At 39.2% G+C, this 13,147-nt stretch overlaps 2 protein-coding genes across 2 annotated transcripts in view; one reads left to right on the top strand and one right to left on the bottom strand.

Annotated features, from left to right (window-relative positions):
- The window catches only part of fam222ba (family with sequence similarity 222 member Ba), a 34,224-nt gene extending 30,953 nt beyond the window's left edge, over positions 1–3,271 (bottom strand). The window contains exon 1 of the mRNA XM_024266086.2: positions 3,138–3,271. The gene's annotated coding sequence lies outside the window, so the exon portion shown is untranslated. The remainder of the gene's footprint in view (positions 1–3,137) is intronic.
- Positions 3,272–10,414: 7,143 nt separating this feature from the next.
- Positions 10,415–13,147, top strand: part of eral1 (Era-like 12S mitochondrial rRNA chaperone 1) — a 9,071-nt gene continuing 6,338 nt past the window's right edge. The window contains exons 1-7 of the mRNA XM_024266526.2: positions 10,415–10,660; positions 12,050–12,202; positions 12,266–12,393; positions 12,477–12,554; positions 12,637–12,683; positions 12,764–12,825; positions 12,901–13,013. Coding sequence (XP_024122294.1) covers positions 10,555–10,660; positions 12,050–12,202; positions 12,266–12,393; positions 12,477–12,554; positions 12,637–12,683; positions 12,764–12,825; positions 12,901–13,013 — 687 coding nt within the window. The 5' untranslated portion in view covers positions 10,415–10,554. The remainder of the gene's footprint in view (positions 10,661–12,049; positions 12,203–12,265; positions 12,394–12,476; positions 12,555–12,636; positions 12,684–12,763; positions 12,826–12,900; positions 13,014–13,147) is intronic.

Here is a 13,147-nt window from a genome sequence, read left to right on the forward strand (position 1 = left end):
TCCCTTTGGTTCTAAGGGTTTGTACCATCACTCCCTGGGCCCTAATTTGCCCTTCCAGCAACCACGCAAATCCGAGCACGAAAATATGACTAACAAAGGCACAAAGTGCATCTTGACATCAGGCCAATCGCCTGCGAGCGGTGTAGCCAAAATAAAACAAACCTCAAGAAGCAAAGTAAATACCAGCTCAGCCTCAGCTCTGCAGGTCAGCCTTTTTCTTTTCTGGAACCCTGAAGACCGTCATGCCTTCATGTGGCTGCTGTTGACTTTGCTCCCTCACACAAACAAACTACCAAACATCTACTGTGCGTCTGAAACTGCACTCAGAGAACACACCCGGTGTCCTCACAGAGACTTTTTTCCCAACTTGTGGGTGGCTGAGTGGGTGAGTGTTGGCTTACAGCTGCAACGGTGACTGCAGAACTGAAAAGTGGAAGTAGCTGGCAGCCTCATTTAGCAAATGGAAAACATTCGACGAATGCGGCACGTCTGAAATGACTAGGTGAAAAAGAAATCTGCAAACCTGCTATGCACAGGGAACACAGAGACAACACCTGGGAGACATTTAGCATGCGCTGGCTCCTGCTGAAATATGAAAGAAGCAAATTTATGGCACGGGGGAGAGCAAGCGGTTGCACATTTCCAATTCAAGCACATCACTAAAACGCTACATCAAATCAGCAGCTTTGAATAACCCAAAATGAGCATCAGCCAAGTGGCTCATTCCAGCACATAAAATCATCAAAAAAAATACACCCGTTAGCCAAGTGATTTCACAGTCAACAATCAAGAGAATCAGGGCTGTTACTAATCAATACATTTTAATTAGCTGCCTGTGAATCCCAAAAACTGATGAAACATAAAAGCTACTGGAGCTCCCTCTTTGTACCCTGTAATCTGTTATTCAGAGTCCTGCTCTGTAGTCTTGAAGAAGTAAAGCTGTGCTTTGATGTTATCTTCTTATCGCTGCTCGTCTGAAACAAGCCTAATGTTGTGATTCATATCGTTTGACTGTCACATGAAAAATGTTGTGCAACATCTAAAATACACAAAATGATTGTGTGTGCTTTGTGAAGCTAGCAATCTTGCAGTAGAGAGGTGAAATTGTTTTTTCCTGCAAAATGCATCTGTAAGAAAGCAGGAGTCATATTGAGCAAAATGATTAATCTCTATTCCACGATGCGGATCAATGTGCTCAAGTGTGTGTTTGTCAATGGCGTGCAGGAAAGAAGAGAAAAAAAACCACAAAAGCAAGCTTGTTTTTTTCTGTTGGTTTGCTCGCAGGAAAAGGCTGTGGATTTGCAATGACAGGTCAAAGAGTCAGCACATGACTTATGTGCAGGGGAGGAGAGGCTGGCTGAAAAGCCACGCAGATATCTAATTAACACATGCATTCAAGTGGTAGTTCAATTTGCTGGAACGCAGCAATTTTCTGCATTGCTGACCAGCGTGACATAAGCAAATGAACCAGGTGCTCCTGACACTCCAACTGACTGCCTGGCTTCGTAAGTACACACAAACACAAACGTCATGTTCCGACATAAATAGAAACCCAAGCATGTGCTCCAGAACACACGCAAAGTCACAAGTTTGGCACCAAAAGCAAACATCTAAATCAACGTTTGAGAGAGTGCAAAATGAATGTGTGCATTTTGAGAGATTGATAACCTCTGTGCCGCAAAGAATGTGAAGCATTTTACACCGATTCCTCTCTGCATTTGTCAGAGTGCTGTCATTATGGCTGAGCTGCATTTTGCGGGAAGGAAGAGGCCTCACAGTAATTTGCTGTTAAGACCTAATTAATCTTCATTGTGCTGGGAAACATAGCACCCAAATGCAAAGTAGGTTCCTACTGCATGATAATTTCAGTCTTGAGCCTTTAGTTTTTCCAACAACAAGGTCTGAGATTTAATTATCTGCTCTTTGGAAAATGTAGAGCACTGCAAAACTGCACTTTGGGCTAAGTAATATCTGGCTCTTGTTTGAGTTAGCACAGGATATCGCTGAGCACATCCTCCCTGCTGCCATAAATCTAACAGTTTCACCTTTGTTATAAAGAGGGGAGTGATAAAAGCCTCCTTTAATGCCACTTCATACACCAAAACAGGCGTGCAAATGTAAACAACAGCTCATTTTCTCCACTAATAATGCATCTGTTCCATCTTACCATGTGCACAGCCTCCATAGTCAGTCACACTGCGGTGCTGCTTCTTTTTTAATCAAATCCGTCAAGCTCCATGACATTACAGTGCGATTACATCAATAAAAGCCAGACTGGGGAGCAAGCTAAAGACAACATGGACACGCTGTGGCAACATTAACATTCCACCTCGTAAAGATCAGCTTCAGACAGGGCGACACGTCGATCCCATCAGTTAAGTGCGCCCTTAGGACACCAGAAATCTGGTTAGAGGAGCTTCTCCTTCCAGACACGCTGGAACAAATAATAAAGGATGCTCTCCTCCTCCTCCTCCTCCTCCCTAAAGTGCTCCCCCTGCTCCCCTCTTGGTGGTCGAGGTTGTGCGGCAGGATCAGGATGAGCCCGGTGACGTCAACCTTTTGTTATCACCTTTAACACTTTTGCTCCTGCAGGTGCAAACTCCGTCCTCCGCCGCTGAAAGCAGAGCCGACTCGAAACAATATCTAAAATAAAATAAACTAGCAGCGGGTCACCAAATCAGCCAAACTTGCTCCGAATGGAAAAATAAGCGACTTCACTTTCAAGCTAACCGCCTCGAGGAACAAACCAACACTTTATCACCAAACTGTCGGTCATATTGACTGTAATTTGGCAAGTAAACCGGTCTCTACTTAATCCTGTTTTTGCTACACTAAAAACTAGCTTAAAAAGCTCGAACACAAGAGCCAGTTCTCTCAAAATGAAAGCAAAATTAAGTGTCATTTTATGCTGACAATAAATGTGCCTCTTAAAGTGTTCGAATGGGTTTAAAATACATAAACAAAGCTTTAAACCTGCCAGTCAGTGCCAGCTGGTTAGCTTTGCTAGCCCAGACAGTCTCAAACATACACAGTCCCATTGTTGCCTCCTCAGCCTCCTGCCTAAATCTACGCAGCTGTTCCACCAGATGCCGAAAGCCTCCGAGCTGCGAGTGTCCCACGGAGAAGGAACTACTTACTCTTCGTGGAAGTCGGCGAAAGGCATCGTTCAGAACGTCGCCATGGTTTAAAGCGGACAGATTTTCTCCCGTTACCCTGCGCTGCCCGAATCACTGCTGCTGTCTGCGGCAGCAACTTCCGGCGCATGCGCACTGGCTGCGGCTGGTCCAGACAGCGCAGGACGCACGAATGTTTTAAAGGGACAGTCCGCGCGCCCATCACGACCACTACCTCAAACCACTCAAGAATTAAAACATAAAAAATATTGAGAGTAAACAAGAACACATCTTTACATTTAACGTGTTTCTTTTTTCATGTTTGCATGTTTACTATAAATAAAGTAATAACAGTTTTTTTTAATAATTACAGTACATTGTTCTAACAAAAAGGAAGGAAAATGTATAGTTTACATACGTATATATTGATGCATTTTGTTTTTCACACATATTTATTTGAGCCTATTGACATTTGTTATTATTGGTATTTTATATGGGTGTAGGGGTGAATCAATTTGGTGATATATTTCATTTGGCAATACTTGTATTGATTTAAAATGTTGAAAATATTTAATTAATTATTTATGAGCAAATGTAGTTCATCGGCTTACTTTTGTTTTCCACTAAATCCCCAACCGCAGCACTTTACTTTATTTCTTCAATCATACTTTAAGAACCTTAAACGTCAAGGCACATTCATTCTGGTTTTTTTTTCCATTTATTGAAACATATTTTGTTGCGGAAATCAGACAATTTGTTTGTCCCCTATAAGATCAAATATTTCTTAATTTACCAACGAAAAGCAGCATGAATTTGTTGGGTATAAGCAACTTGTATATGAGATACAGTTGCAGTGTTTAACATTGTGATCAGTAAATAATATGAATTTTCAGAATTTTATTAACATGAAAGGTGCATTAATAATCAAGAAAAGCCATACTCTTTTCTGAAGGATTCATTTTAACAATGGATGATCAGTTTCATTGACCTAAAATAGATCCAGGACATCTTAATCCAAACTTCCACTAGTGTGACTCAGGGATAAATTCCTGGTACTGAACAGTGTGGGTCAAGTTTTCCAGATTCCTCGCATTTCTTCAAGATAATAAATTAAATATGTTTGCAAACAAACAAGTAAACAAGAATGAATGTCAAATCCATTCACATTTTATTTTGATAAAGTTGACCTCACTGTTGTTTTTCCACATGAAAATAATACAAAGGGAACATCTTTAGAACATTCTACCTCACTGTATGGTCACATGACTTTGCTTAATTCAAAGTGTTTCCACACATTAGACTGGAATGATGGCCGATCAGTTTTTGCTGCATCACAAGTGTGTTGTCTGCTGTGATGGACCTTAGTTGTTTTCACATTAATGAAATAAACCTACCATGTCTTAATCCAAATGGTATTTACCAATGTTGATTACAACTGATTTATTTAATTATGAAACCATTTTAATGGTTTAGATCCAACCGATTAACAACTTGCCTCAGACAGATTGATCTGGTTGGATCATAGGTAAAATGGATTCATTGATGAAGTTGTTTAATCGTTACAACCTCTAGATAGTTTCAGTTTTTCCTTTATTGTGACATTTCTTAGGTAAATATTCAAACCTCTCTCCAAAAAATGCATTAAGTTCGTGTGTGTATTTGGGATGCAATAATTTCCCTTTTCCTATTGTTTGGTTCAAACCTTATTTTTTTGGTCACCTTGGTTCAGTTCAATATATGATTTGTGTTTTGGAAAATAAATAAAAAGAAAAAAACAAGAATAAGCATAAGACAATCTGAGCCTGGTATAAATTAATAAAACAAGATAAAATTTTATAAATGCAGCGCAACAAATGTGTTTGACACTTTCTACTTAAACATTTATGCAGTACGGAAGCAACAATTCACTTTCTTTACAATTCGTTCCAATGGTATGACCTACTGCAAGGACTATATTGTTTTTTGTATGTGAAAACAACACATTTTCGCCTTTGAGTAAAAATGTCACCCCTGCTACATGCTCAAAAACTCACAAAAATGTGTACACACCTAGTGCCTATAGTGAAAATGAATTTTGGGCACAGTGAACAACCCCTAAAACAATGACATCATTGTGGGCAAAACCATAAAAAATTGCCTTTGAAGATGGAAAAGAAATAAAAATAAATAAATAAATTAAAAAAAAAAAAACATTTCAAGGATATCCAAAGGAAGTTTTGATATTATTATGGGATGGCTACATGATCAACGGCTTGGCGGCCATTTTGTGGCAAAATGTGAGATTTGGTGATTTTCACATTTTTTCAAGCGATCTTCACGAAATTTCCCTCACATGTCTACAACCACCTTAAGTTTTGTTGACCTTTGACCTTGGAAAGAGGCCACCATCCGTTAATTTTACTTCAATTTGTCATATGCTGCTCTGACTGGTCAAATACGGCAAGGAGGGCGGGACCATACAGCAACCCTTGTGGCTTTATATGCTTATGTCTTTTTTCACCCCCTTGGTGGATATGATTCTCTGAGATATCAGATGAATAACTGATAATGTAACTAAGAAAAAAAGAAAAACTACCTCAGTAAAATATATGTGCAATATGTCTTGTCAAATTGGTCAACGTGCAATATTTCACTCTCTCTAAATTGCTCTTTTTGGACTTTTTGTCATTCTATTTATACTTTTTTGTACTTTCTATGATTCTATTTTTTCGAATGTACATATTTTCGTAATCTCTATACTATTTAAACTTGTACAGTAATACTACTTTTCAACCCAAACAGTGACTCTGAGAGTTCTGCACCCGAATTCCAATATGTTTAAGTCTACGTTGTTGCATATATGGCAAATAAAAAACCTTGAACCTTGAATGTTACATGATCCAGTTGAATCGATAGCATGACGTTTTCTGAAAGGAAATCCATTGTTTTCTTTGAATTCCAGTGCATACTCCTGACTGTTTCAAGATTTGCCATGATCTTCGTAACCTTGGCCGTTTGCATGATTGTGGCCAAGCGTTGCCTTATGAATCTTACCGTGAAAGATAAAGGCCACTAAAGGGACCGGTGGTCAATAGTGTCTCATGCTTTGTGGTTTGATGAAAGGGTCCATTTGTGCAGCCTGATGTGTGTGGCTCCCTAATCAAAGACTTATTTTTCTGTGACAACTAAAATAAATTACTCCATTACATTCGCCCACCTGCCCTCTCTGCAGTATTGATACAATTTTATTACCAGGGAAAGACAGATGGACATCACTGTAGATTGGTTTGAGTCATGCTTGACAATGGGCGCTCGTGGCCGTGTATTGTCATGTCATGTTAGGGCATCATCAAGATGTTCTGGGAGAAAATGACACGGCTCGACTGTAATCTCTTGTGTGGCACATCATGAGCTGCTCTTGGCTTCCAGAACAATCCAGACTCGTGACAATACTTTAACTAACTGGCCTGCAAGCCTCACCGCCCTCATCAGCAAGTGAAAAAGGGGAAGAATTTGGTCTGAAAGCCCAATCACACACAGCCTCTGGGTTCAGCAGGTGGGGAAGTAGCAGCGGCGGGCTCCATCAGGCAATAATACAAAGTTAATGATGCAGAATGGTGTCTTTCTCCTTACCAAAGAAGACGTCAATCCAGGATGTTTAAGAACGCTGTTCCTAATTACGCTTTTTAAATTCACCACAGACGTGATTGATGATTTCAAAGGGAGGCATTATTGATCCACTTCACAGACAAGTCCCATCGATTGCAAGTCTAGAATGAATAAAAGTTTTTTCCCCCCTTATCTCCCCCACTGAGGCAGAGATTGTACAATCAGAGCATCAGTGTGACCTATATGGGTAGTTTTGGAGCTAAATCACCTATTTTAAATGGAGGCCCTGGCAAAGAGTTGTGAAGCCGTGATTGCTGAATCGAGGGACCTTCAGGGTGTCACATATAATGTAGAAGTAAAAACGCCGCTGCTCTCTCATTCTTCACTAATGCATCCATACATTCATTAATCAGTGGGGTTCTGCGCAAATAGCCTTCCTTTGTTGGAGTTATCAGCACGACAAAGTTCAGGAGTGGCTGTTTCATGGAAAGCCAGCCGGCTGTGCAGCATCCCGCCTCTCACTGCAATCAACGGCGATGGAGTGATGGATGCTCTGACGCACCAGCAGACTGTTGCTTCGCACCTCTGCTCCCTAATGACGTGCCCCGTGGCTTGTGTTTATACTTTGATGTTCCTCATGACTGTAAAGTTCTATATAGGGATGCAGGAATGGACAGTTCTTGCTGTAGAGGTAAGTTTAAACCAGATTCACCTGCAAAAAAATGTTATAAACATTAAAGTTCCATCTTATAGTCTATTCTAAAAACATTCCCAATGGTCTTCAACTATGATGTTGCAGTTATTAGCCAAAAAAAACTGTCATTTTCTAAAGTAGTTTTTGCAGAGAGGCAGGTTTTAATCACCTCTGAGTTGTGGGTGGAAGTGTTGGCATAGAGTAAGCCCACCCCTATTTCCCATTATAAACTCTTTTTTAAAAAAAATGTCTTTGTCCACTCCCAATTCACAACAATTTAAATAAAGAAATACTCAAAAAAGACAGTGTTAATCTTAACCCCATATTACCATTGTATCATATTTGATACACATATTTGTGAGACTCCTATCTCATTTTCATGATTAAAACTTTCCATAGAAAAAACATTAAATATAGCTTGGTCCATGTTTTCTGGTCTGTAGTTCATCATCATTCCACTAGAAGCAGTAGAAGGGCTTTTTCTGCTCATTTTAAAATGGCTGCCTCCATGAAATCTCAAAACCACTTTTGGCGGGAAAAGTTTAGCTAATTTTCTAAAGTTAGTGGTGAGAATAACTCATCTATTGTTACTCATTTTTTAAATGACTACTTGCAGTTCAAAAAAGGGAAATTTGTTCATAATTATTTTTTTTATAAAACAATTGCATTATGTTAAAAGTGTAAGTATCCATTTTTTCCTGAACACTCATATTTTTGCATCTTAAACTAACAGTGCTGTGAGCAAAATGTTACCAAATCACCCAACGTAGCTTGATTGATACTATCTGTATCTCATAAAAAAATGAAGTTGCAAAAACTTTTCATCAATGTTTTTCTTAAAAATGCATGAATTTCAAAATATTTGAATTTTCTGTCAATCCTTCGATGTAGTGGACTTCACAGGGTTAATTTTTGTTTCACATGTCCTCCATAATGAGGGAAAATACAAACAGAACTTGTTAAAAATGCCACAAACACGATTTTCATTGCAGAAGCTCTTTAAAAAGATCAGATTCATTAATGCATTATCGAACAGCATGTTGAATTTTGGCAAAGTTTCCATCAGAATATGCTGGCCACTGTAGATCAAATAGAAAAGTGGATGACAACTCATTATCAGCTGTAGCTGGGCGAAGCCTTTTGGCCCCTTTTCTGTCTGTCTTCTCTTTTTTTATATTCTCCTTTTGAAGACTGAAGTTAATGCAGTTACAGAAGCAGCTCCAAAGCACTTCCATGTTAAGTGGTCATATGAATAAAGCCCAGAGGGGGAGAAGGCCTTGAATGAATTTAGCAGAGAGCTGGGCTGATGTGGAGAAACTTCAAACATTTCTAATCCTCAAATATCCTTTTTGGTTTCTGGTTCAATTGGAATTTGGCAGTAAGTGTCTGCTAAAAGCTCCATTTTTGTTACCCCTTTATTGCCTCTGAGCTTTTAGAGTTAGATGATGACAGATTGCAAGCTACCTGATATCCTTCATCGTTCTCCCCAGTGGAGATGTTTGCTCCAACCCCAGCGAGTCCTCAAGGACTAACAAACAGCCGCTGTGTTTGATGGACCATGGGGAGACATCTGATCTGCCAGCTCTTGGTATACAGCATGAGAACAACATGTTACGGTAATCAATCAACATGCAAACCGTGTCCTTTCAGACTGGTGATTAATCTCACAGACCTCACGCTTATTAAGTCCTCATATCAACTTGTCATTGTGCATTGGTTCTGGAAGGAGAGTAAGCATGACAGCATGTCAGTGTTTTCCTTAGATCGGCATATTGCTTTAAGCACAGATGCTCAATATATCCTACACGACGCTTTGCTTCAAGCACCCTTGGGGAAAAGCTCTGCTCTGTGTACTCAAAGGGAAAAATCTGCTCCACGCAATCTGATTTGTGCTTAGAGGCGCAGCACCGCTCACAAAGTAATCTAGAGAACATCGTCCTCACCCAAAAAAATCCTGTGAGCGCCGCATCCCATTTTAAACTGCAGGTTGCTCGTGTCAGCAGATGTGTTTTAGCAACGTGATGAAACGGTTTTGGAATTGCAGATGGCTGATTTCAGGCCCACAATGTCCTACCTGCTGCTGACAAATGCTTACCTATTTGGGTATGCTGTTGGACACACAAAGCTTTCCTGCAGAAATTCTCCACAGTTTATAATTTTTACAAAATTCTTAAAGTATTGTTACAAATATTATTTGATTTTTGTCTCTAAAGAACTAAATAAGTTTACTAGGCCACGTCTGGTGACTTTTTCTTCAAGTTATTTACGTTACTTTTATGGTCATTTACCCTCTAACTTTTAAGAAATAACATTTTTCTCTTAAGGGTTTTGGAAGTTGGCTTTCTAAATCAAATTAATTCACCATGTCAAGTCATTTATGTTTCAGACGCAGTACTTCAGCTTCATGACAAAATAGGTGTTTGAATATAACAGCTTAAATCACGGATTCTCATTTAGGAACTCATCTACCCCCAGAGGAACTAAGCATCACCTCAGGAATTATTTCAGATTTTTAAAAATGTATTTTAAAAGTAAATTAAGGAATATAATAGTCATGGTTAATTTTAAATTTTTATTATATCTGTTCAGTTTTCTAGCAAAGCAAAGTACAAATATTTGAGACTTTATATATTTTTAGAGTTTAAAAATGATTTATATTACATTTCTAAACATTCTGATATATTCTTTTTTTTATGATATGGTATAAAAACAGAACACCAAAAAGTGATTTCTTGTTGTTGCTTTCTCAATGATGCTGGTTCTTTATTAAAATTTGTACTTGATTTTTTATTTAATAAAAATGTCAATGATTCAAAAAAGTTTTCTAGTTTTTTTATTATTTTTATATTTTATATTATATTATATTATATTATATTATATTATATTATATTATATTATATTATATTATATTATATTATATTATATTATATTATGTTGATGAACATATCAAATCCACTGGTTCTGTCATTTTGTAGTTAACATGTTGGTCACTAGGGGGCAGTGTGGTTTTAGCTCCAACTAACTTCTAAGCGGAAGTGGTTCGTCGTTGGTTGTAGCAACATGGCGTCACACTGTAGAGCATGTGTAAACAAGTAGCTGGCTCTTTAATTTAAACATATTTCTGGAGGATTTAGATCGTATCCTTTCCCACGAGCTCTAATGGCCCTCGGGACGTGCGGCCGGTTCCTCCGGGGCTGTTCTTTCCTCTCCGCGCGGGCCACAGTCTCTGCTCTGCAGGAAAGTGCGTCATGTTTTCTGACAGCAGGTCAGTCGCTAAAAAACGATCCAGTTTGGGGTCGTTGTGTTTTGTTTTTTATGTTTAATAAAGTGTTTTGCTATTCCAACTAGTTTTATTGTGCACATTTAGTCGATTCTGTCGCTTTGATGGTCATGGCTCCCCGGGCTGAATCCACCCTTTACGGGTCACTGGGTTACCCTGGGGGTGAACGAGATAGCCCCGTTTTAGTTCATTTGAAGCTATTTAAGATAAAAACAGATTTATAAAAACTATTGCATTTTAGGTGTTTGTAACGCTAGTGTTTCAAATAAAATGAAAATATTAAACAAAGATAATAAAAAATACATTTTAAATGACAGCATTATTATTGGTGATAGTGATATTATAGTTTTTTTTTTTTTAACAAACAAACAAGATAGTACAACAACAAAGTGAATGTCTCAGGGGAAATTAAAATGAGTACATATTATAGAAAAGCAAGCAAGCAAAAATCATAAACATATACTGTATGAGAAAAAGAAACAAAAAAAACAAAAAAAAACAACCTTGGGGTTCGTTATACATTAAATTTTTCAAAAATCAAATTAGTTTTAATTGCCTTTTTGTTTTGAATTTGTTTAATGTTATGACTATACTGGTTAATTTCATTCAAGAAATGCTGGAATAGTGATATTATAGTGTATGAATGGGTGAATGGGTCTGTGACTGTGAAGCGCTTTGGGCCCTCGAAGGAGGGTAGAAAGCGCTACACAATTATACGCCATTTACCATTTACCATTTGGCATGAACAGCATGAGATGTTTTACTACTGTGATACTAAAACACAGAAGTTATGACATAACTGTGGTGTGAAATGTAGTTTATAGATCCACTCCAATCATCTTTTGTCCTATTTTAAAGACATCCCCCAATGGTTATGCCATTTTAAGACAAAATCAAAAAACCTGTGTCGTTTTCTAGGACATAGTTTCTGTGGAGCGGTAGGAGTTCATTAGAAATTCACCTGGGAGTGCTGGGCGGGACTGTTGGTTTGGAGCAACACCACCAACCTTCCTGTCCCCGGCCTGCCTGCAGTATTTTCTACATCACAACTGCATTCTTTTTCAAGCAGGGTTTTTTCCTCTGCTGTTGTTTCATAACAATAAATAAATATTCAGAAATGCAATTTTGAGCTTAATTTTTACAAAATATGTCCTCCAGTATGAAAAGAACATGGTAAAATCACAAAAAACAGTATTTTCAACACAGTGGGTCTTTAATTACAGTTCCTGTAGAAGATAAAGTTCTACAAAAATACTGATCTTTCTTTAAAATTTTTGAGGAGCTGCAGAAATATTGAAGCCCATATTTTTTATGGGAAATATTTTTGTTTTACTTTTACGTGTTTTTTTTTATAAACCTTCTGTCTCATTACAGGAAATGTTGGCTGCACCCGCCGAGGGAGGACTGGATTCCTCTTCACTCCTGCCTGTTTTATTTCATCAGAGGCGTTCCTCAGCCGGCTAAAGGGAGGTAAAGTGGCAGACGGCAGCGCTCTCCGTCTCCCTGCATCGGTTCCAGCAGACGGAGGTAAGCGACCCTCTGAGGTTTGTGTGGGTGAATACAAAGTTATGTTAAAACTCTTTGTTTTAGGGGAGCAGTTGTCTTTGCTGATGAGACACCCCGATCAGCCTCATGAGCCAAAGGTTTTAAAAGTTGCGGTGATCGGAGCTCCAAACGCTGGCAAGTCCACGCTGTCCAACCAGCTCCTCGGCAGAAAGGTTTTTGCTTTTCTCCTAAAGCTTCCTGCTCGTCTGTGTTACTCAGCAGGAAATAATGCTGACAAGCATCTCATCTGTTAAAGGTGTTTGCTGTGTCCAAGAAGGTGCACACCACACGGGCGCGAGCACTGGGTGTTCTGACGGAGAACAACACACAGATTGTAAGGGTGTTTCCGCTCCCTGCTGGTGTAATATATGATAGGATGAGGTCACTGTTGTTAATCCTCTGCTGGCGTATTATAGATTCTGCTGGACACTCCTGGTCTCACCCCTCCATCAAAGGCCAAAAGGTGCCTTTCCTGATTTCTTTTTTTGATTTACTTTTCTTTGAATGTGCTGAAATCTCTGAATGGACGCTCTGTCTGCACAGACACCAGCTGGAGAAGTCTCTGCTCGTGGATCCCTGGAACTCCGTCAAGGAAGCTGACCTGAGTGCGGCGTGTTTTCTGTGAGACATCGTCCACGTTTTGAGTTGAGCGGTGGATTCAAACCTCGTGTCTGTTCCAGTGGTTGTCCTGGTGGATGTGGCGGACAGATGGGCGTGCAGCAGGATGGACGTGGAGGTGCTGAAATGCTTGGCCCAGCACCCACAAATCCCAGCAGTCCTTGTCCTGAACAAGGTATTTGTTTTTTTGTTTTTAATAGTTTTTTCACCCCAACAGCTGGCTTCGCTGGCTCAGGATCTCCTCCATTCTGAGATGGAGATCAGGTTTTTCTGTGAGCAGCAGATTTGTTTTTGCTGCCTGTAAAAAAA

Source organism: Oryzias melastigma, linkage group LG14, assembly GCF_002922805.2.
Source record: "Oryzias melastigma strain HK-1 linkage group LG14, ASM292280v2, whole genome shotgun sequence".
NCBI lineage: Eukaryota > Metazoa > Chordata > Actinopteri > Beloniformes > Adrianichthyidae > Oryzias > Oryzias melastigma.